The sequence below is a fragment of the Oncorhynchus mykiss genome, chromosome 16 (assembly GCF_057628025.1).
Source record: "Oncorhynchus mykiss isolate SJ-2025 chromosome 16, ASM5762802v1, whole genome shotgun sequence".
In the NCBI taxonomy this organism is placed as follows: Eukaryota; Metazoa; Chordata; class Actinopteri; order Salmoniformes; family Salmonidae; genus Oncorhynchus; species Oncorhynchus mykiss.
Window position 1 is genome coordinate 25,994,431 of NC_143037.1, and position 24,264 is coordinate 26,018,694.

Consider the following 24,264-nt stretch of genomic DNA (forward strand, 5'->3'; position numbering starts at 1 on the left):
TAATTTAAATGAAGAGGGTTGAAATGAATTATGCCTACTTGAATTTGGCTGCTTTCAGCACCATGAGCTGTCCATTTCCGATTGATTGTGCAGCAGTTGCTGCTTCTAGTTTCAGCACCACAATGTAAGTTACTCGAATCTGGCAAATAACTCTCATAAATACATCATGGGCAAGAAACATCTTGTTTTTATTCAAATGAATTATAGTAGTAGCAAGCTATCAAAGTTTACCTCCGGTCCTCCTTCTCATCTTCGGGTCCTCATTCTCAAATTAAAAGCAGGTAGGCTATAGGCTAGACCGCCCGCAAGATATAGATCCCAACATTTTTTCAGAAGAATTCTTTGACTCTCCTCCTGAACTGCCACTGTAGGCTTACACAGGGCAGCATTGGTTAGGCAGCACAAACAAAAGTTTTGATCAGCAAGAGCAGAGCAGGCTGGGGCTCAGGTTTGGAATATCCATTGCAGTGTGTAATGCAGCCTAGTTTTATTTACACCATCCCAGCAGCGCAAAAGACTCAAAAGAATTAATTTTCTTAGAAATATAACTTTGCTCTGTACTTCTCTAAGCATGCACTTCCTAGCCTATAGCCTAAAGGCTATGGATAATTTGAGACCACACTAAATAGCCTATAGGCACACTTGATATTGTGCACTCAGCAGAGAATCAGAAATGAGGGTCGATATATAGCCCAATAAGCCACTAATTCTAAAAAACTGCAGATTGAAAAAGCTCAACTAAACCCTCTTCTTGAATGCAATTGAAAAAGCATCCCCCATTTTCCTCCCTAAGTCTAAATGTTAAGAATAAGATTGGGAGTTTATTACATATAGCAAATATGTCAAACTAAAAACGCACGTCAAACCAGCTTTGTTTGTGTTTGCTGAATCAGACTTGCCTTTAAATGACCGTTGCAACACAACATTAATACAACAAATACATTTTTTAACACATCTGTCACGCAATCATTTCCAGTATGGCGTGTCCCTTGAAACTGCACTCAGGTTAATGCAGCTGTTTTTGAACAATTGCAATGAATGATATTCCGATTTATTCTTCAAGGATCCCAGATTGCATCTTCAATTAGTGTCACTCTCTCCCTATAGGTGTACTCTGCCAACTTTGATGGAGGTGACATCCAAGAAGTGCTGAACGAGGCCGTTCACAGTGCCCAGAACATCGCTGTGGACTGGATCAACTTCAAGCTCTACGTCCTAGAGGCCAGGGTGGAGCGCATCGACATGTGTGACTTTGACGGAGGCAACCGGGTCACCCTTGTGGCCGAGAACCTTTTGTCTCCCCACGGGCTGGCTCTGGACCCCACCGTGGGGTAAGAACATAGAACTTTGAACGTCTCACCACCAAAAGAAATTAAACATGGAACCCATCCCCTTTACATTAATATAACCCATTGACAAACATACCCATTGGAAAAACAAGGACAAGGAGATTGAAAGAGACATTAGATTGTCAACATTTTCAACTCTCCTTACATGTATGTAACAACCAACACTGCTTTTGAGCACAGTTTATGCTATCTTGGTACTAACCCAGCTTACATCATGAATTCAGTTACTCTCCCACACTGTACTGCCCATAGTATTATTAATAACCGCTAACTAGCACTGGCTAACGCAAGCTAATCAACTCAATGCGAACCCTCAAAATCTAACTTGGCTCCTGCTTTTTGAAGGTACATGTTCTTCACGGACAGCGGCTACGTCAGTGAGGACATGAAGCTGGAGAGGGCTTACATGGATGGTAGTAACCGTGTGGAGCTGGTGAAGACCAGGCTGGGGATGCCGACTGGCATCACCCTGGATATTGTCACCCAACGGGTCTATTGGTCCGATAGCCACTTTAACATGGTGGAAACGGTCACCTACAGTGGTCTGGAGAGGTATGCATGCAAGTGCTCAGGTCTCGGGCAAGGTCCTACTAGTTAGAGAGGTGGATCTGCAACTGGAGGGTTGCTGGTCCAAATCCCAAGTCAGACAGGAAAAATGATAGCTATCCTATTAATAATAAAGTATTCTTCTTTTTTACAGAACCACCACCTTTACACTAGCATTCTTTTCTATATAAAAAATCATTGCTGCCTACAGTGTTAGCCATGTTTGCTAATTCTCCACAGGAAAACGGTGCTCAACGGTGGCACCCAGGTTCCATACCCGTTTGGCATCTCTGTTTTTGAAAACCATTTGTTCTTCACCGACTGGACCAAGATGGGGGTAATACGGACTAACCGCTTCAACGGTAGCGACCCGAACCTCATCTATCGCACCGCAGACAGACCCGGTCACATTGTGGTCGCGCACCCTGTCCTGCAACCCATTGGTGAGTAGAAGAACAGCAGACTGCCTATCAATAAAGCACATGGTTTTCTCCAGTGTTGCAGTACTTTATAAGCCTGGTTCCAGATTTGTTTGTGTTGTACAGCCAACCGCTATGGTAATTTTCATGTTCAGGAGTTGGAAAAAACAGCACAAACAGACCTAAAATGAGGCTAGTACTTTATACAGTATATTTTACCAATTAATGTACTTTCCTAGTTTGAAATGTGCCTGATTCTGCCTGGCATGGACCTCTGCAGGAAGTTGAGAGCATGTTGCTCTGTCTGGTTGCAGTAATGTCCATAGGCATTGTGAGATTTGATCATCACACAATGATGTCACAACATATAAAACCTTGGGGATATTTAAGATGGTTTGAACATGAACATCCTTATTTGCATTTATGAATCTAACTTTTGAAGAGATATTTGATGGTAGTCAAAACTCACTACTGAGTCCATCTTTAATCATTTTTTTGGTGGGCTTTTAGCATTGTTGTAATTGACCGTGTGCGGTTCTACTCTGCTCGCTCTCTCTCTCGCTCCCACAGTGATGAGTCCCTGCGGTCGAAACAACGGGGGCTGTCAGCACATCTGCGTCCTGAGTCACCTCTCCGACAATGATGGCCTGGGCTTCCGCTGCAAGTGTCGCCTGGGTTACGACCTCCATGAAGACCGCCACAGCTGCTTCAGTGAGTGACTGGGACGGACGGGGTCTCATAAATGATTAAAAGCCCAATCCTGAATGAATTCGTAAAACAACAAGATGACAGTTTTGCCGCTTGGTAAAGAGTTTAATAATAAAGAGTTTCTGATTGTTCTGTCCCCCCTCCAGAGGTGAGAGACTACCTACTACTGGCCACCCAATACGCAGTGCGTGGGATCCCCCTGAACGTGTCCCTCCAGGAGGATGTGACCCTGCCGCTGACCGGTCTGGGGGTCACCTTCTCTTCATCGGCCGTGGAGTTCGACGGCAACCAGGAGGCCGTGTTCTACAATGACCGCAGCAGGCAGATCATCTACAAGTCCAACACCAACGGCTCCAGTGAGTTTGTAGTCTTTCAGGGCCCGTGTTCACAAAGCGTTTCAGAATCGGTTTCCTGATCTAGGGTCAGGTCTTCCCTGTCCGTATAATCTTATTCATTATGATCTAAAGGGGAAAATGTATCCTAGATCAGCGGAGCTACCCAGGTCTGGCTGAATGTGTTCCGTCATGTCCTGCCGTTAAAGATTGCAATGTGTTGTACTGCAATATCAGCTCTGTTCCAATATTCACATTAGCATGCTGCTTAGAAGGAAGTGATTTATTGGACATGCATTCTAAGTTAGATGTTAGTATAGACATAGAAAAATAGCTTCCTGTCTTTATGCACATAAGTGATCTTGTAGTAGGGAAAAAGATTGCACTGAAGAGGTAGAAGGCTGAAGAGGACTTTACACATAAGACTTCACCTTTACACCTTCTACATTGCTAGTTTAAGTCTGCGTTGCTACCTTAAAGTGATTTATTTCTCCAACTCCAACTATTTCTCCAACTAATTCTACTCTTTCATTTACTACAACAAGCTTCATTGAAGTTACAGATACGTAACATTTCAACATATCTGTTTTGTTCTCTGGTATTAAAAAGGAAAAATACCACATCCCATTGTCAGGCGCCAGACAAAGAAAATATAAGAGTTGTGGACATGACATTTTTCATGCCAGGAATTTAATGTTTTGTTCTCCAGACACAGAGATCCTGACAGGCTACAGGGTGGGCCATGCGGAGTCCATGGCGTACGACTGGACCTCCAAGGTCCTCTTCTGGACATCCAGCTCCTACAGGGTGGTGGTGGCCTTCAGAGTGACCGACAAGTCCAGGCGGGACATCGTGACAGGCCTGAAGAGCCCCAGGGGTCTCGCTGTGCACCCCAGTGCCGGGTGAGAACCAGAATTTTGACTTAAATGTAATCTTTATTTATTCAGGTTAGTTTCATTGAGATAAAAATATATTTTTGAAGAGAGACCTGGTCCAACCAAGACAACAGCAGGTGGGAATAATGTTTCAAATAAATCTCAGACATAACAACACATCATAAACAATTATGATCAGTGAATAAGAATACATGGACGGGGGGGGGGCTTTCTCTCTAGACAGTCCTATAACAAAGATATTGGCCCACAGATATCTGTTCTGGACTGACTGGTACCGGCCAGCAGTGATCATGAGGTCCTGGACTGACGGCAGCAACGCTGTTCCCCTCATCAACACCACATTGGGCTGGCCCAACGGACTCACTATTGACTACATGTAAGAAGGAATACTATACACATCTGTTTGTTTAGTTGTTTCTATGCGTCCAAGTTTTCCACCCTTCTGCCCAATCATACTCGACTCGAAGTGATTGCCGATGAAGACGTCCCTTTGTGGATTTAAAAGGAAAGGACTGGTATACGAAGTAAAGTGGAAACTGCCCCTAGCCCATGCCTTTACCAATCCAATGCTTTTAAATGTAAGGGGGAGAGTACACGAATGCACACTTTTCAGAGAATTGCCGGTCGTCCCCTAAGATTTCACTCCAGCTCTTATAGTAATGGGCGCTTCCTTCACAATTTTAGTCCGTTGACATGTTTTTTTTAAAACAACTGGAACTGTATATGGAATTGATAAGATCTCTGCTAGCATGTCACAGGAATACTTGTCTCATCCATGTAAAGACGCATAGCTGATTCCTGTGATGATTCGGCGCCTAAATAACAACCTGATCTCTTCTGACTTGGTTCCGGTTGGCAGGAATGACAGGCTGTATTGGGCGGATGCCCTTCTAGACCAGATAGGCTACGTGGGCATTGACGGGTACGACAGACAGAAGTTCTCCAACATCGGGCAGATCACCCAACCCTTCTCCATCACTATCCATGCAGGTGGGCACAGTCGGATGAGCCAATGACTCTTATCTTTATTTGTGTAACTGTGAATTGAACTGCACGTACATTTACATGTTAAGATGTTTACATGTGGGTTACAAGTGAGTCTTGCCATGAAGATCTGACATTTACAAGATTACACTGATTGGCCCAAGTGGGGTGCCATAGTAATCATTTGAAATCTTTGAACGAGCATATCTCCTGTCCCGTTTGAGCTACAGCCATGAAATGTTATACATATATGCAGAACCCTCATGAGTAACATGTTCCCGTAAGATCCTACAGTATTGGTTTTAAGGTTCCCAAGTCTAAGGCACCGCATCTCAGTGCTAGAGGTGTCACTACAGACCCTGGTTCGATCCCGGGCTGTATCACACCGGCCGTGATCGGGAGTCCCATAGGGCGGCGCACAATTGACCAGCATCGTCCGGGTTTGGCCGGGGTAGGCCGTCATTGTCATTTTGTTCTTAACTGATTTGCCTAGTTAACTAAAAATCAGCTCTGCCCATTAGATTTTCAGAATGTTTTTGTCCCCTACCAAACTTTGAACAAACATGTCTCTTGCCCTGTTTGACCAACAGTCATGTAATGTTTATACATATGCATCTCCTCATGATAGACAAAAACGTTTCACATAAGGACCTATAAACTCTGCCTATTAGATTTCTGCAAATTAGGCTTTTTGTCCAACGCGATCGTGTGGGGGAATAGATTTTTTTAAATAAAATGCTGCTACTCTCCCTATACGATTCGATAACACTACATAACCACCTGGTATTTTGTGACAAAACTTTGCACAATGATAGAAGGTCACTCCAAGGTCCCTCCGATTGACCACATGGTATCTTAAATGTGGCTATTGCGTGCTTGGCCCCTGGAATTGCTACTTGTAGCTATATTTCTGGATAATTGACATTCAGATTAAAAAAATAAATAAACTACATAGCACGATTTTGCAACAGCTCTGACACATCTACCTGTGAAATGAATGTATTTTCCCACATGCCACTAAGTTTGTTGTCTTTCCTTTATCCCGTAATTTCTCTCTCTCTCTCTCCAGATTACCTGTTTGTGTCAGACTCGAGGACCAGGTCGGTGTTCCGGATGCGGAAGAGGGACGGGGGTGAAATTACCCCTATCCGAAAGGGAATCTCCGGAATCCTGAGTGTCAAGGCTTACACAGCTGACCTTCATGGCAGTGAGTGAAAAATAAGCAATTTTACAAAGTGTTTTGTGGATAGAGTTGATGCACCTAGTACACAAAATTAGCAACAAATGACACGAGTGGTAAGGAGTGTAATGTTAGCTAAAAAAAGACTGGTACCCAGGCTAGTAGAGATGACATTTCGCGAGTAACCTAAATGCTGATGCTAATTTAATACTGCCGTTCGGTTAAACCGCCTTGTTTTTTTTTTTTACCACTATATCCCTGGTTAGGGGGCTGGTGAAAGAAGGGCTTATCTTCATGCACTGCTAAACTACAGCTGTGCTGTGTCTTTTACCATTGTTCTTTTAAAAATCAACCGAGCCTCAAGTCACACAAGTTAAACACAGACATTGCTGTATTGATTTGTGCTTATAAAAAGCGTTTGACATTGTTCTGCAGCATTTCCTCTGGTTGTTATGAACCAGACACTATTTCTCTCTCTTTCTAATAATAAAATAATACATGGGTTTTATTAAAAGACCCAAATATGTTTCTGCATGTCTTTTTTTTTTTTTGCACATCTTTTCTCCACATCTGTTTCTCGTCTTTCTGTGTTGCATCCTCTCTGCCTCAAAGTGTTCAACAGCCGGTGCAACATGGTGCCAAATGGCCGCTGCAGCCACTTCTGCTTCCCCGCGCCCTCCTCTAGCCGCGCGTGTGGCTGCCCCTACGGCATGAAGCTCCAGGAGAACCAGAGGGACTGTGTGAAGGACGACTCAGAACCCCCGATAGACACCAGCTGCGGAGACTACTCCTTCCCCTGCGACGGGGGCCGCTGCATGCCCGACTCGTACCGCTGCGACGGGGTTAAAGACTGCATGGACCAGACGGATGAGGCCAACTGCACTGACACAGGTGGTGGCACTAGAATACACGTTTAGCATCCTGGCAATGTGACTAAAACGGAGGCCATCTCGGTCAGGGATTCTTTTGTTTTAGATCTCTATGAGTGGGGGACAGTGGAGGCATTTTGTGTTTGAGTGGGAGTGTGCGAACGTACTTGTGCAAGATCGTTTGTGGTTTTCATTAGTGTGTGTGTTTATGTGAAATAATGAAAACTGTACGAGCGGGTGTCAAAAGTGTTGTGTTAACATAGAAAACACGTTTGTGTGTGAGATAATCAGCATCATGTAACTGTATCCTATCTTGCTCCAAAAGCAAACAAACACAGACAACCCAACAAGTTTGACCTAATGTCCTCCTCTTCATGCTTCTTTCCTCGTCTCCTTCCTTTACCTGTTTACCAGGCATGACCTGCTCCCCGTGGGCGTTCACCTGCGAGAACAAGCACTGCATCCTGTCCGGCTGGCGCTGTGACGGCCACGAAGACTGTGGCGATGGCTCAGACGAGGTCGACTGCCCCACACGTCTGCCGTTCACCTGCAGTTCAGAACAGTTCGCCTGCACTGACGGCAGCAGATGCATCCCCAAAGCCTGGACGTGTGATGCCGACAAGGACTGCAGCGATGGCTCTGATGAGAGAAACTGCAGTGAGTAAAAGTGGGAGGGGCCAGGATTGTTAGTGGCGGATAGAGTTTTATACACCTACTGTTACTTAAGTGTATCCCTAGTCAAAACATCCTATAGGACTAGTGATTTTTCTAATCGAATCCTATAGGATTTTGTCACCTCTAGCAGATTCCTGTTGGAATCCTATTGCACAACTTTTTTCCTATTGGAAATCAAAAGTAATCCTATTGGATCCTATGGGATTAACACAATCCTATTGGATTTTGTGTCAACTGTCATAATCCTATTGGAATCCTTATTGGGCTACCTTTTTCCTATTGGCAATCCAAAGTAATCATAGCGGATCCTATAGGTTTTGTAGGATTTTGTCACCCCAATCAGAAGTGTTTTCTTAATTTAACACATTAAGTTATAGTTTGTTCTCATGTGTTCCAGTACAATGAAATAATGTAATTGACCACATTTTTAGTTGATGGGAAACAACAGTTCTATATTCATTTCTGTTTTATTCACCACCACAATATGGGCGAGGATCAAGTGTGTTCATTTGAGTTATGACCACCAGAACAGCGCACCTTTTTTTGACAAAACTCTCAGTTATTTGAATTGATTCTTATTCATGCAACTTGTCTATGAATGAGACATTACAATGTGACATACAATACTATGTACAATGTTACAATAACATAAGAATGTAGGGGGTTTCCCTATAGAATGCACAGCAACTTTACATTTCTTATATGTAGAAATAAAATACATTTACCTACAGTAACACAATACAAGAAACCAATAAAAAAATCAGAATTAGATAAAATCATATAGGATAGGTTCCAAAATATGATAGGATTTTGTATTGGATTCTAATATGATTTTTTAAATTCAAATCCTATAGGATTATTTGACTAGGGATATGTTTACTTGCCTGACGACTCAATCGGAATTCTTCCGCTGCTATATGTTCGCGACATACTTAAATCTGAGACTGCCATCATTGAAGTCGTTTGTGTTGATGTCAAAAATGAGGGGTGTTGTACAAAACCAATGAATCAGCGATTGGATCATCGCTAACCAATCAGTGTACCGAAGCCAATGATGAATTTTCTAAATTAAGCGTTTACCTAGGTGTGTTCAACTTCTGACTCTGGCCGAACCCATCTGTTTCCGGGACCAATCAGAAGGGTTAGAATGTGTTTGCGTTGTAGAAATGGTCAGGGAGGTACTCAGATCCAGACTCCTTGCGGACAAGAAATGAACATCCGTTGGCGTATCGTTTGGACGGAGCAAGGAATTTGGGTAGCCAGGAAACTATTTCACAGTATATGATTGCCTTGCGGAATTGTACTGAACTACATTGTTGATTTGTGTGTTATTTTATTTGAAGGGGCAGACTCATCAAGTCCTAACTTCTCATTTCTCAATCCTTTATCCTCTCATACCTTTAGCAAACAGACATGATGTTAAAAGGATAGTTACATTTTTTTTAAATAAACTAAAATGTGAACTATAAGGATTGACCTCTGTCTTAATAAATCTGTCAGGGATTGTTCTGCCATTGAAATCCGTGGACGGGCCTTTTTTCAGGTTGTCTTTAAGTCCAAACTGTTTAAACTTTTTTGGGGCTGAGATTTTTCCCGGGATGGAAAAACACTTTTAATGTAAACTTAAAGATGCAATATGTAACTTTTGGAGGCGACCCACCAAATTAACATAGACATGTGAATTATAGATCTGTCATTCTCATTGAAAGCAAGTCTAAGAAGCGGTAGATCTGTTCTATGTGTGCTTTTACTTTCGATTTTGTACACCAGCTTCAAACAGCTGAAAATGCTATATTTTTGGTTATGGAAAATATATTTCACAGGGGTTTAGATGGTATGATGATTCTCTACACTATACTTGCTTGTTTTGTCCCATAAACTGAAATTAGGCGAACTATTTGAATTTTCGCAACCAGGAAATGGCAGAGCGATTTCCGCATAATGCACCTTTAAACGACTATACCAGATATGAAGTATGTAGAAAATATAATGGACCTATATATTTTAACTAAACAATCTTTACCGCCAAGATGGGAGGCCTCTGAAATGTATCTAAAATTCAGCCGTGTCGATGGGCCAACTGTGCCCCCTGCCACACCCATGTCACGTCGACCACCTAAGCCCCGTTTTGATTCAGAAAAAACCCTGCTCTGTCTCTTCTGACAGACGGGACCATCGCTACGTGTGAGCCTGGGTACTTCTTCTGTCCCGACCACCGCTGCATCTACAGCTCCTACGTGTGTGACGGAGACCAGGACTGTATGGATGGCTCCGATGAGAAGGACTGTGGTACGATGAGTGATCTAAGACTATCCTCCTCCGTGTGCTCTGCCACTGGGATGCATAAGAGAGAATTAGTTATATTCAATAAGCTTCTATTTCTTTTTAATAGCGTCTATTTCTTTAAGTATTCTTGTTAATCTAAGTTTTGTATTTTGCAATATTGTGCACTTTTTTCCCCCACCCTTTCTATTTCTCAACTATGCTCTTTTTTGCCTCATTTTCCTACTCTCCCTTCTCCTCCCCTCACAAATCCCCCTTTCCCTCTTCTCCTTTACCACACCTCCTCTTCTCTTCCACTCCTCTCAGAGTTCTCCTGTTCATCCTATGAGTTTGCCTGTGCCAGTGGTGACCATTGTGTCAGTAGCATCTACCGCTGCGACGGGGTCTTTGACTGTAGGGACCAATCGGATGAGAGCGGCTGCCGTAAGTCGACTCTACCCGCTTCCTGTACCATCATCCTGAGTTGACTCAGATTTCGAGTCATATGACAAATTCAGTTTTGTTTTTCCCGTAGGAAAAATAATTGCTTAATACTTCCTAACTTTGAGTATGGCTGTGTTTGAATTTTATTGCAAGGACTTATCAAGCCAAATATTTGTGCTCATCTGAGATTGAATCGTATATTAATTGTATCACATTCAGCCCTCCAATATCCTTTATGGACTCCTCAGTCAATGTGTTAATTTCTTACGTCTGCAGCCACGCGAGGACCTGGCCTCTGCCACAATGATGAGTTCCAGTGCCAGACGGACGGCCTGTGCGTGCCCGACGAGTGGGAGTGTGACGGGCATCACGACTGCGAGGACGGCTCGGACGAACACAACTCGTGCCCGCCTGTAACATGCCACATCAACTATTTCCAGTGCGCCAACGGCAACTGCATCTCTCCGAGCTGGGTGAGTGAGTGGATGGGTGAATGAATGAATTCATTTGATTGGACAAATTTTACATGCACGTGAGTGTATCGACTTGTTTCCATCGTGGACATTGTTATTATCAGGTGTGCGACGGCGACAACGACTGCAGGGACATGAGCGATGAGCAGAACTGCCCCACGCCTCCTTTCATGTGCCCCTCGGGCCAGTGGCTGTGCCCCACCGACCAGGTGTGCATCGTCCTGGGGAAGGTGTGCGACGGACAGCGGGACTGTCCCAATGGAGCTGATGAGTCACCCCTCTGCAGTGAGTGACAAGGACGTTTCTAGTTTAGAAGTAGTGTATGACATGTAATAACTTTCAGGTACACAAGTGAAGTCATTAAGAAAGATGCCTGCACACTGTTGAGTGCTCCCGCAATGTTATTGTGCAAGGTTTTGACCTGAAGGTAGTAATGAGAGATTAAAGCTTTTTGAGTTTGGTTCGGTTTCGGTTAGATTATTAAAAAATATATTTATTTTTTTACATTAAATGCACTATGCATTATGTGGGTTGAATGCTGTAACAACACAGAATATACGTACTAATTCAAGTCCCATGAGGGTAGTGACAGCCCATTACTGCTTATCACTAAGCGATATGACTTTTATACGTAATATTAACCATCCTTTAATCACATTACTTTTATAAAATATTTCAGTTGTGTGCATTAAATTTGTTTTATTTGTGCATTCTTCTGTCTTTTCTCTCCCTCTAAGTGTCTGCATGGTCATTGTAGTTAATTCAATTGAAAACAAAATCAACATTACCACGTTTTCTGTGCTAAACTATGTAGAACAAATGCCTGTTGGAAACTACAACTCACTACTACACTGAACAATAATATTAACGTGTTGGTCCCTTGTTTCGTGACCTGAAATAAAAGATCCCAGAAATGTTCCATAAGCTTTTTTTCTCTAAAATGTTGCACACAAATTCATTACATCCCTTTTATTGAGCATTTCTCCTTTGCCAAAACGATCCATCCACCTAAAAGCTGTGTCATATCATAAGAATCTGATTAATCAGCATGGTCATTACACAGGTGCACCTTGTGCTGGGCACAACAAAAGGCCACTCTAAAATGTGCATTTCGGTCACACAACACAATGCCACAAAGTTTTGAGGGAGCATGCAATTGGCATGCTGCAGGAATATCCACCAGAGCTGTTGGCAGATAATTTTATGTTAATTTCTCTACCATAAGGCGTCTCCAACGTCGTTTTAGAGAATCACAACCGCAGACCACATGTAACCACGGCAGCCCAGGACCTCTACATCTGGCTTCTTCACCTGCAGGATCGTCTGAGACCAGCCACCCCCGACAGTTGATGAAACTGTGGGTTTGGACAGCCAAATCATTACTGCACAAAGTTGTCTCAGAGAAGCTCATCTGCATGCTCGTTGTCCACCCAGGATCTCGACCTGACTGCAGTTCGGCGTAGTAACCAACTTCAGTGGGTAAATGCTCACCTTCGATGGCCAATGGCATGCTGGAGAAGCGCCTCAAATGTTGATGTTAAGATTGACGTGTGATATACATTTTTAAAATGGTCATGGATGTTGAGTGAAGACTTGTTTAAGTCTGTCCATTTTAGGTGAGGGCGCCATGCAATAAGTAGTAGTGGTACTAGCGTGACTTTAACATGTGACAACATACACTCTATATGCAGAAGTATGTGGACACCCCTTCAAATGAGTGGATTTGGCTATTTCAGCCACACCCATTGCTGACAGGTGTATAAACCGAGCACACCGCCATGCAATCTCCATAGACAAACATTGGCAGTAGAATGGCCTTTCTGAAGAGCTCTGTGACTTTTTCAGTGACGTTTCACCGTCATACGATGCCACCTTTCCAACAAGTCAGTTTGTCTAATTTCTGCCCTGCTAGAGCTGCCACGGTCAGCTGTAAGTGTTGTTATTGTGAAGCAGAAACTTCTAGGAGAATCAACGGCTCAGCAGCAAAGTGGAAGCAATGGAAGCAAGTCCCCGCAGCAATGTTCCAACATCTAGTGGAAAGCCTTCCCAGAAGAGTGGAGGCTGTTAGAGCAGCACAAGGGGACCAACTCCATATTAATGCCCATGATTTTAGAATGAGATGTTCCACGAGCAGGTGTCCAGATACTTTTGGTCTAACATTTAATATGTTTAAATATTACGTTTATTTAACAGTGACACATATACTGTAATTAAAACATAACTCTCAAGGAGAAATGTGATGCATTGTACTAGATTTAGCTAAACGAGTTATTTATCTCTACTGTCCCTGAGCAGGTGAACCAATAAACATGCCTCCATGTTTGTTCCCTCCATAGACCAGGAGGACTGCGCATTGAACAACGGGGGCTGCAGTGACGGCTGTATCCAGGGTCCTTTCGGAGCAGAGTGTACCTGTCAACCAGGCTACCAGCTCCTCAACGACTCCAAGACCTGCGACGACATCGACGAGTGTTCCATCCCAGGCTGGTGTAGCCAGCAGTGCTACAACGAGAGAGGCTCCTTCCGCTGCTCCTGCTCAGACGGCTACCTGCTAGAGGCCGATAGTCGCTCCTGCAAAGCCACCGGTAAGGGAGCAACCTGACATTTGAGCTGTGTTATATAAATATTCATACACATAGCTCATATAAACAAAGACATTCCGTCGTAAGAACACATACACCCAGCCATAAGACTGACCCCCTCTTCCTTATATAAACACACATCTCATCTCCCTCTAACTGGCCGGTCCCAAGAGCAAAGCACTTTTGCTGTGCACCAATGGGGCCCGCTCTGGCTAGAGCAAGGCCCGCCTCCAACCCTCCGACCAGTCAAGAAGACCGAAACGACAAGACTCCACCTACTTTATTCTATGTATAAAAATGTATGTAACCATTGTATAGGTCTCTTTTTCACCTGGCTCCTTGCCGAGTTATGTGAACTAGGTCCGTGCACGTAAAACTGCGGGACAAGATATCTCTGACTCATTAAAACTGTCTTTTGTTACAACTGAAATCCACTCTGTCCAGCGTCCGTGATTTGGTCTCAACTCTCCAGTATTTGAACACTAACAGCTGTTCGTTCATTGCTATTTGCACTTCGACAGAATATACATTTATCTTTATAATTTTGAGGTGAAAGTGATGTGATTATTTTGACATTACAGTAAAAAAACAAATCCCGTTTTTATTGGCGAATACAAAGTAAGATATTGTTATGGAAAAACATTTGCCATGTAATGTTAGCAAATATTTGTTATTACAATATATTTGTATTAACCTAAACTCTAACTCCCTCTAATCTATTGTGAAATACTTTTCTTGTACTTACTATTTATTTGTTTACCCGCAGACCCCACAGCAGCCACGCTCCTAGTTGCCAAGCGCAGTCAGATCATCTCCAACAAAGTCAACCTCCAACCGCCCCTCATCCACCCTGTGGTCAGCGGTTCCGACATCGTGACCGTTGACTTTGACCGCTTGACCAGCAGAATCTACTGGGCCGACGCCTCGCTGAAGAAGATCTTTACCTCCTTTCAGAATGGCACGGACAGACGCGAGGTCTGAGAACATACGTTAGGAACACGCTGAATAATGGTTATTTTTCGGTTATTGCTCCAAGAAAAAAAGCCTTCGTCCAGTTTTTAATAACAAATATAGTTATTTAACATACATCAGAATCCTGTGCCTTATTAGGATTCTTAATATTTCATCCGTATTAAACAGTATGACCTATATGACGTGCTGAAACTCCAAAATACAATAATTCAAGCACATGAAATTGAACTCCACTTAGGGTCTACAGTGTTCTAATATACCACACTTTGTTCTTCTGTGGTTCTAGGTGTTCTCCACTGGTCTAATGGTACCGGAGAGCATAGCTGTGGACTGGGTGGCGAGGAACCTTTACTGGACCGACTCGGTGATGGAGAACATCGAGGTGTCCACTCTGGACGGCCGCTTCAGGAAGGTTCTCCTCACCAAGAACGTCACCAGCCCCCGTGGACTGGCTCTGGACCCCCGAAACCAGTAAGGCCTTTCACTGCTAACCATAGGAACACAGCAATGATTGAATGATCAGTAGCACTGAAAGGTACCTACATAAGGATTTTAAAGCACATTCATTAACCATACATAGCACATTCATTAACCATACATAGCACATTCATTAACCATACATAGCACATTCATTAACCATACATAGCACATTCATTAACCATACATAGCACATTCATTAACCATACATAGCACATTCACTAACCATACATAGCACATTCACTAACCATACATAGCACATTCATGAGCAGTAGACAATAATTCATTAAATTCCTGTCAACAAATGCTCAAATTATGAATGACTTAAGTTACTTAATTACTGCTTATGAATGTGTTATGTATGGTTAATGAATGTGTTATGATGGTTAATGAATGTGTTATGTATGGTTAATGAATGTGTTATGTATGGTTAATGAATGTGGTATGTATGGTTAATGAATGTGTTATGTATGGTTAATGAATGTGTTATGTATGGTTAATGAATGTGTTATGTATGGTTAATGAATGTGCTATGTTTGTTCACATTAATGTGTTATGTATGGTTAATGAATGTGCTATGTATGGTTAATGAATGTGCTATGTATGGTTAATGAATGTGTTATGTATGGTTAATGAATGTGTTATGTATGGTTAATGAATGTGTTATGTATGGTTAATGAATGTGCTATGTATGGTTAATGAATGTGCTATGTATGGTTAATGAATGTGCTATGTATGGTTAATGAATGTGCTATGTATGGTTAATGAATGTGTTATGTATGGTTAATGAATGTGTTATGTATGGTTAATGAATGTGCTATGTATGGTTAATGAATGTGTTATGTATGGTTAATGAATGTGTTATGTATGGTTAATGAATGTGTTATGTATGGTTAATGAATGTGTTATGTATGGTTAATGAATGTGCTATGTATGGTTAATGAATGTGCTATGTATGGTTAATGAATGTGCTATTTATGGTTAATGAATGTGCTATGTATGGTTAATGAATGTGTTATGTATGGTTAATGAATATGTTATGTATGGTTAATGAATGTGCTATGTATGGTTAATGAATGTGTTATGTATGGTTAATGAATGTGTTATGTATGGTTAATGAATGTGCTATGTATGGTTAATGAATGTGCTATGTATGGTTAATGAATGTGCTATGTATGGTTAATGAATGTGCTATGTATGGTTAATGAATGTGTTATGTATGGTTAATGAATGTGTTATGTATGGTTAATGAATGTGCTATGTATGGTTAATGAATGTGTTATGTATGGTTAATGAATGTGCTATGTATGGTTAATGAATGTGCTATGTATGGTTAATGAATGTGTTATGTATGGTTAATGAATGTGTTATGTATGGTTAATGAATGTGCTATGTATGGTTAATGAATGTGTTATGTATGGTTAATGAATGTGTTATGTATGGTTAATGAATGTGCTATGTATGGTTAATGAATGTGCTATGTATGGTTAATGAATGTGTTATGTATGGTTAATGAATGTGTTATGTATGGTTAATGAATGTGGTATGTATGGTTAATGAATGTGTTATGTATGGTTAATGAATGTGTTATGTATGGTTAATGAATGTGTTATGTATGGTTAATGAATGTGCTATGTTTGTTCACATTAATGTGTTATGTATGGTTAATGAATGTGCTATGTATGGTTAATGAATGTGCTATGTATGGTTAATGAATGTGTTATGTATGGTTAATGAATGTGTTATGTATGGTTAATGAATGTGTTATGTATGGTTAATGAATGTGCTATGTATGGTTAATGAATGTGCTATGTATGGTTAATGAATGTGCTATGTATGGTTAATGAATGTGTTATGTATGGTTAATGAATGTGTTATGTATGGTTAATGAATGTGCTATGTATGGTTAATGAATGTGTTATGTATGGTTAATGAATGTGTTATGTATGGTTAATGAATGTGTTATGTATGGTTAATGAATGTGTTATGTATGGTTAATTAATGTGTTATGCTGTCCCTTTTTAGGAACCCTTCAAATAAAGAATTGCTAAATCATCCAGCACCACTGCATTTGACTTTACATGTTGTTCTCTGAATCATTATTGTGCATTCTCTTTCTCTCTGTTGAGTTCTCCACATCTACCTTATTCACTGCACAATCACAGCACAGCAAAGGTTACAGAAAAATTAGCATAATTGATTTGGCATTTGACCTTTCCCAGCACCAACGTAATGTTCTGGTCAGACTGGGGTCAGAACCCGAGGATAGAGACGGCCTACATGGACGGCACCGGGAGACAGGCCATTGTCACCACCAAGCTCTACTGGCCCAACGGTCTGGCCCTGGACTACACCACGCGCCGGGTCTACTTTGCTGACGCCTACCTCAAGTACATCGACTACTGCGATTACAACGGCAACAACCGCTTCCAGGTCATGGCCAGTGATATGGTGAGCATGGGTAAAACTAGCAGGCTGAGGTTGTCCTAAACTGGACACTGTACACTAGTATCTTATTCTTATTGTAAGGGCCCATGAATCATTTGTTCTCCTGGCACTACTTCCTACAGTATCGCATTCATTGTTAACACTTAATGCAGATGGTAATGCATTGTATCGTAAGACTTGAGCATAAGCATTTATGACCCTTCATAATGTCTTAGTATCATCTTATGTTTGTGGCTGCTATATAAATACATGAGTTGTATAGTAAGACATTATAAAGGCTCAAACTATAACATGTAATAAGTTGTAATAAGTTGTATAATTAGACATTATAAATGCTCCAACTATAACATGTAATAAGTTGTATAATAAGACATTATAAAGGCTCAAACTATAACATGTAATAAGTTGTATAATAAGACATTATAAAGGCTCAAACTATAACATGTAATAAGTTGTAATAAGTTGTATAATAAGACATTATAAAGGCTCAAACTATAACATGTAATAAGTTGTAATAAGTTGTATAATAAGACATTATAAAGGCTCAAACTATAACATGTAATAAGTTGTATAATAAGACATTATAAAGGCTCAAACTATAACATGTAATAAGTTGTCATGAGTTGTATAATAAGACATTATAAAGGCTCAAACTATAACATGTAATAAAGGATTGAACACGTTTTCAGTAAAGTGTCACCCTTTATTCCTTTATAAATCCCGGTTTCTCACCCACTCTGTCCTTCCCCCTACCTCTCTGTAGGTTCTTCAACACCCCCACGGTATGACCATCTTCGAGGACCACATCTACTGGTCGGAGCGCTATACTTACCAGGTCCTGAGGACCAACAAGTTCCACGGGGGAAACACGACCACCGTGATCACCAACGTCTACCAGCCCATGGGCATTGTCATGGACCACCCCATCAAACAACCAGCAGGTAACATTCAAACAAACAGTAGGTACTGTTCCAAGAAATTCTGGATGACATTCTAACAACCAGCGGGTAACTTTCAAAATACGTCCATAAAACATTCAAACTTACCATTTGTTTATAGTGGATAGTGCTGAACAATTAAAATACATTCTGGTTATTAAATTATTTGAATTCCATTTCGTTTTTTTTTTTGGTGAGGGCAAATCACAGTTTCTCTAGAGAAATCAGATCAAGCCTGAACTGTGCGTTGTAGTAGGGAGTTCTACGTATGTCACGGTCGTCATAACGAGGAGACCAACGCACAGCGTGACCAGAATACATTCGTCTTTAATTAAGAAAGAACACTTAACAAACTATAACAAAACGACCGTGACGCTACAATTACAAGTGCTGACAGGCAACTACACATAGACAATAACCCACAAAACCAAAATGGCAACCTAAATAGGATCTCCAATCAGAGACAACGATAAACAGCTGTCTTTGATTGGGAACCAATTCAGGCCACCATTTTCCATTTTGGTTTTGTGGGTTATTGTCTATGTGTAGTTGCCTGTTCTGCACTTCTATATAGCCTCACGGTCGTTTTGTTAGTTTGTTTAGTGTTCTTTCTTTATTAAAAGAAGAATGTATTCAAATCAGGCTGCGCCTTGGTCTCCTCTATACGACGAACGTGACAACGTAGTTTAGCGCAGAAAATGTGATAATTAACTATAACCATAACCCATTGCGCACCTCATTGTCCGGTCTGAGATGGAGAGAAGTGACAGAAGAAGGCACAAGCGAGAGGGATAGAGAGCTTCGTGAGGCATCATAATTGAACCGAAACCAAACTGACCTCAAAAAGCACTAATCGCTCAGCACTAGTAGTGGATAAAGCATGACTTTATAGTTCCATTGACATTATTGTTCCATTGTTTTCCACTATGCAGCAATCAACCCATGCGCAGAGCACCTGTGCAGTCAGCTGTGCCTACTGTCTGGCTTTAGGCCCAGGTACTACACCTGCCACTGCCAGTCTGGCTGGAACCTCAACAGTGATGGGCGCACCTGCATCAAAGGTACCCTAACAGCAGCTCTAATGATAGGCTTGTAGCATCTCTCTTAACTCATCTATTTGACCTGATTTAATTATTGCTGTCATAGTACAGTACAAGGGATTTTTTTCTATTCCTAATCAATTGTATTGTTTTCTGTACCACTCTGATTTATACTATCCTGTATGAAGGCAAATGTGTTATGTAGTTGTCATGACATGATAAATGGAGATAACGATTTCGCAAAGGCCAATCGGAAAAAAACAATGGTAGATTGTGCTTTCCTGTCTTGCTTGTCTCTTTCATATTCTATTCCACTCCACTCCACTCCACTCCACCTCATCCCTTTCTATCCTACTCTGTCTCTACCTCAGATGACACTCCGTTCCTGATGGTGGTGAGGGAGACTGTGATCTTCGGCATCCCTGTGGACCCGGCCGACCCCTCCAACAACGCCATGGCACCCGTGTCTGGCATCACTCAGGGGCGGGACATTGACTTTGACGACCAGGAGCAGTTTGTCTATTGGGTGCAGGGCTCGGTGAGTGACAAGTTGCTCACAGTAAATAAGCCACTATCATTTTAAGGGTTGCAAAAATCTGGTTTTGCAAAATGTCCAGGTTTTCCAGAAATCTCGGTTGTGAGATTCCTGTAATAGGGCAGGAATAAGCAGAGAATCTGGAATCCTCCAACCAGGATTTCTTGAGGGAAAAAATGGGACAGTTACTGGAATCTTGCAACTTTAACCATTTTGAATGCTGTAAGGGCGGAATCCCAGCTTAATATGCACACACTTAACTAGACTCTTGCTTAACTCACACATTGATGTCAGAGGAGGATTTGCCCCTGTTAGGTTCTGACAAACAGAGTAAAAACTCAAACGGACAACTCGGGAAAAGCTCAAACCAAGTTTATTCACCCACCGGGGTCCAACAGCTGAAAAGACAAATACATGTTTACACAAGTGCATGTATTTATACCCTCTACTGGGCAGAGTCCACTTCTTGCACATCTAGACAGCCAATACATCTCTATTGCTGGGCAGGAACTTAAGTGATTCCTCTCATGGATGTAGTCACGGCCTTGCCTCCTGTGTGTGTATGTCATAGGACTGTTCCTGCTCACTACATCTGACCTGACCTCGGCCCACATTCCTCACTTCTCCCTAATCCACGGCTATACAACCTTAACAGTGACTGAAACCAGACTGTTACTCTTTCTCTCTCTCCATAGGACACATGAGATTTGACAATAACATGTGCTGACAGAATGTACATTTTCTGGGCTCCCCTCTCTCACTTAGTAGATTTCCGTACACCCAGTTCTAATATGGTAACATGAATAAGGATATTTCAAATTAGAACCCAACACCTCAAAACTCACTTATTTCAAGTCTGGATTCGAGTCTAATATAAGTTAATTGTTTGCTGTCTCCCACTCGCAGAGCTCCATTTACAGGGTGAAAACTGATGGAACCAATAGGACTCTGTTTGCTCCATCTGCAATCATTGGCTCGCCCTCTGGTCTGGCTTTTGATTGGATAACTCGCATGATGTACTACACTAATCCAACTAATAAAGCAATAGAGGTAGCGTGTCATGTCCTCATTGTAAATGATGTATATCTGACTTGCTTTTGTAGAGATACAATGTCATTACTTGGCTCAAGGTGTTACTGGAACCAATATAGAGATGATAACTGAGTAGTTTCATGCTAATTGTGACTATCTCTTTACTTTGCATAATGTAGTCTTTTAACTGCGTTGGTAGTAACGTGGTTATAATGTATTAATTTAACATGATCTAGCAAGTTTCTCATCTACCGTAGGTCATTCGTGTGGATGGAGTTCAACTCTACAGGAAGACCATCATCACAAACACAGGGAAGCCAGAGGGAGCAGGGGAGCCTATTGGAATAGCCCTGGACCCAGCCAGAGGGTAAACACTCATCTGTGTATCATTATTACTAGTTACAAAGGATACAACTAAATAAATGTAATACTGACAAATAAGTAGTACTGTGTGTGTGTGTGTGTCGTCCTGCATGTTTAATTGTCAAGTATTGATACTGTACAGTTTGTTGGCTACTGATCTATTTAGGAAGTAAAATAATCTATGTGACTTTATACCAACATTGTACCAAGCATTTCATAACGTTATAGTCAACGACAACACCAGACATATTTTGAATTGCTAGTTAGTCTTCATTCCATGTCATCATCAGTGGATTAATACTAACGCTATTACTAATTAATACTGAACTTTCTGACTTCCTGCTTGCTAGTCAATTGTTCTGGACAGACCGGGGGACAGACAGTGGCGTACCTCCTAAGGTTGCCAGTGCTGACATGGATGGAGGCAACCTGAGGAACCTCTATACCGTCAACCAGGGGATCATTGGGTTCATCACCGCAGACATCGCTATGAGCAAGCTGTACTGGGGCGTAGCCGGCACCGGAGTGGTGGGTACCGAGTTACACAGAAACAAATATATCAAATCAAATTTTATTGGTCACATACACGTATTTGCAGATGTTATTACCGGTGTAGCGAAATGCTTGTGTTCCTAGCTCCAACAGTGCAGTATTATCTGATAATTCACAACAATACACACAAATCTAAAAGTAAAATAATTGAATTAAAACCTCTAGTGACTCCCCATCCCCCATCATCGACTGACACTAATTAGCATAACGCAACGGACATAAATATCCCTAGAAAATATTCCTATTCATGAAAATCACAAGTTAAATATATTGAGACACAGCTTAGCCTTTTGTTAATCACCCTGTCATCTCAGATTTTCAAAATATGCTTTACAGCCAAAGCTAGACAAGCATTTGTGTAAGTTTATTGATAGCCTAGCATAGCATTTTGTCCAGCTAGCAGCAGGTAACTTGGTCACGGAAATCAGAAAAGCAATCAAATTAAATCGTTTACCTTTGATGAGCTTCGGATGTTTTCACTCACGAGACTCCCAGTTAGATAGCCAATGTTCCCTTTTTCCAAAAATATTATTTTTGTAGGCGAAATAGCTCCGTTTGTTCTTTACGTTTGGCTGAGAAATCGCCCTGAGAAATATCCCGAATTAGCTCCATAATATCGACAGAAACATGGCAAACGTTGTTTATAATCAATCCTCAAGGTGTTTTTCAAATATCTATTTGATAATATATCCACCGGGACAATTGGTTTTTCAGTAGGACCGATTGGAATAATGGCTACCTCTGTATTTTACGCGAGAATCACTCTGGGAGCCATCAGGTGACCAGTTGCGCAATGTAGCCGCTTACGGTTATTCTTCAACATAAATGTGTAAAACTACATCACAATGCTGTAGACACCTTGGGGAATACGGAGAAAAAGTAATCTGGTTGATAGCCAATTCACTGCTCAATAGGGACGCATTGGAACGCAGCGCTTTCAAAACATGAGGCACTTCCGGATTGGATTTTTCTCACACTTTCGCCTGCAATATCAGTTCTGTTATACTCACAGACAATATTTTTACAGTTTTGGAAACTTTAGAGTGTTTTCTATCCTAAGCTGTCAATTATATGCATATTCTAGCATCTTGTCCTGACAAAATATCCCGTTTACTACGGGAACGTTATTTTTCCAAAAATAAAAATACTGCCCCCTAGTCACAAAAGGTTTTTAAGAAATATATCAATATTAGGACGAGCAATGTCGGAGTGGCATTGACTAAAATACAGTATAATAGAATACAGTATATACATATGAGATGAGTAAAGCAGTATGTGAACATTATTAAAGTGACTAGTGTTCCATTATTAAAGTGGCCAGCTATTCCATGTCAATTTATATAGGGCAGCAGCCTCTAAGGTGCAGGGTTGAGTAACCGGGTGGTAGCCGGCTAATGATGGCTATTTAACAGTCTGATGGCCTTGAGAAAGAAGCTGTTTTTCAGTCTCTCGGTCCCAGCTTTGATGCACCTGTACTGACCTCGCCTTCTGGATGATGGTAGGGAGAACAGGCCGTGGGTTGGGTGGTTGATGTTCTTGATGATCTTTTTGGCCTTCCTGTGACATCGGGTGCTGAAGGTGTACTTGAGGGCAGGCAGTGTGCCCCCGGTGATGCGTTGGCTAGACCGCACCACCCTCTTGAGAGCCCTGCGGTTGCGGGCGGTGTAGTTACCTTACCAGGCGGTGATACAGCCCGACAGGATGCACTTTATTGGGCATCTATAAAAGTTTGTTAGGGTCTTAGGGGCCATCCCGAATTTCTACAGCCTCCTGAGGTTGAAGAGGCGCTGTTGCGCCTTCTTCACCACACTGTCTGTGTGGGTGGACCATTTCAGATCGTCAGTGATGTGTACGCCGTGGTACTTGAAGCTTTCCACCTTCTCCACTGCGGTCCCGTCTATGGGGATAGGGGCGTGCTCCCTCTGCTGTTTCCTGAAGTCCATGATCAGCTCCTTCGTTTTGATGACTTTGAGGGAGAGGTTATTTTCCTGGCATCACTCCCCTCACATCCTCCCTGTAGGCTGTCTCATCATTGTCTGTAATCAGGCCTACTACTGTTGTGTCATCTGCAGAATTGAGGAGAATATATGCCATTTAGAAGACACTAAAGCGACTTATGTGTGCATACATGTTATGTATGGGTGGTCCTGGGAATCGAACCCGCTACCCTGTCTTTACAAACGCCATG

At 41.8% G+C, this 24,264-nt stretch overlaps 1 protein-coding gene across 1 annotated transcript in view; it reads left to right on the forward strand.

Annotated features, from left to right (window-relative positions):
* lrp2b (low density lipoprotein receptor-related protein 2b) overlaps positions 1-24,264 on the forward strand; it is a 116,031-nt gene that overhangs the window by 11,884 nt on the left and 79,883 nt on the right. Inside the window, exons 12-36 of the mRNA XM_090202411.1 lie at positions 1,108-1,331; positions 1,695-1,901; positions 2,136-2,338; positions 2,885-3,025; positions 3,169-3,378; positions 4,064-4,256; positions 4,501-4,626; positions 5,110-5,240; positions 6,304-6,441; positions 7,027-7,305; positions 7,698-7,940; positions 10,125-10,247; positions 10,548-10,664; positions 10,941-11,137; positions 11,242-11,422; positions 13,474-13,722; positions 14,486-14,694; positions 14,978-15,162; positions 17,391-17,619; positions 18,380-18,557; positions 19,487-19,615; positions 19,966-20,132; positions 21,036-21,179; positions 21,419-21,528; positions 21,875-22,052. Coding sequence (XP_090058537.1) covers positions 1,108-1,331; positions 1,695-1,901; positions 2,136-2,338; positions 2,885-3,025; positions 3,169-3,378; positions 4,064-4,256; positions 4,501-4,626; positions 5,110-5,240; positions 6,304-6,441; positions 7,027-7,305; positions 7,698-7,940; positions 10,125-10,247; positions 10,548-10,664; positions 10,941-11,137; positions 11,242-11,422; positions 13,474-13,722; positions 14,486-14,694; positions 14,978-15,162; positions 17,391-17,619; positions 18,380-18,557; positions 19,487-19,615; positions 19,966-20,132; positions 21,036-21,179; positions 21,419-21,528; positions 21,875-22,052 — 4,491 coding nt within the window. The remainder of the gene's footprint in view (positions 1-1,107; positions 1,332-1,694; positions 1,902-2,135; positions 2,339-2,884; positions 3,026-3,168; positions 3,379-4,063; positions 4,257-4,500; positions 4,627-5,109; positions 5,241-6,303; positions 6,442-7,026; positions 7,306-7,697; positions 7,941-10,124; positions 10,248-10,547; positions 10,665-10,940; positions 11,138-11,241; positions 11,423-13,473; positions 13,723-14,485; positions 14,695-14,977; positions 15,163-17,390; positions 17,620-18,379; positions 18,558-19,486; positions 19,616-19,965; positions 20,133-21,035; positions 21,180-21,418; positions 21,529-21,874; positions 22,053-24,264) is intronic.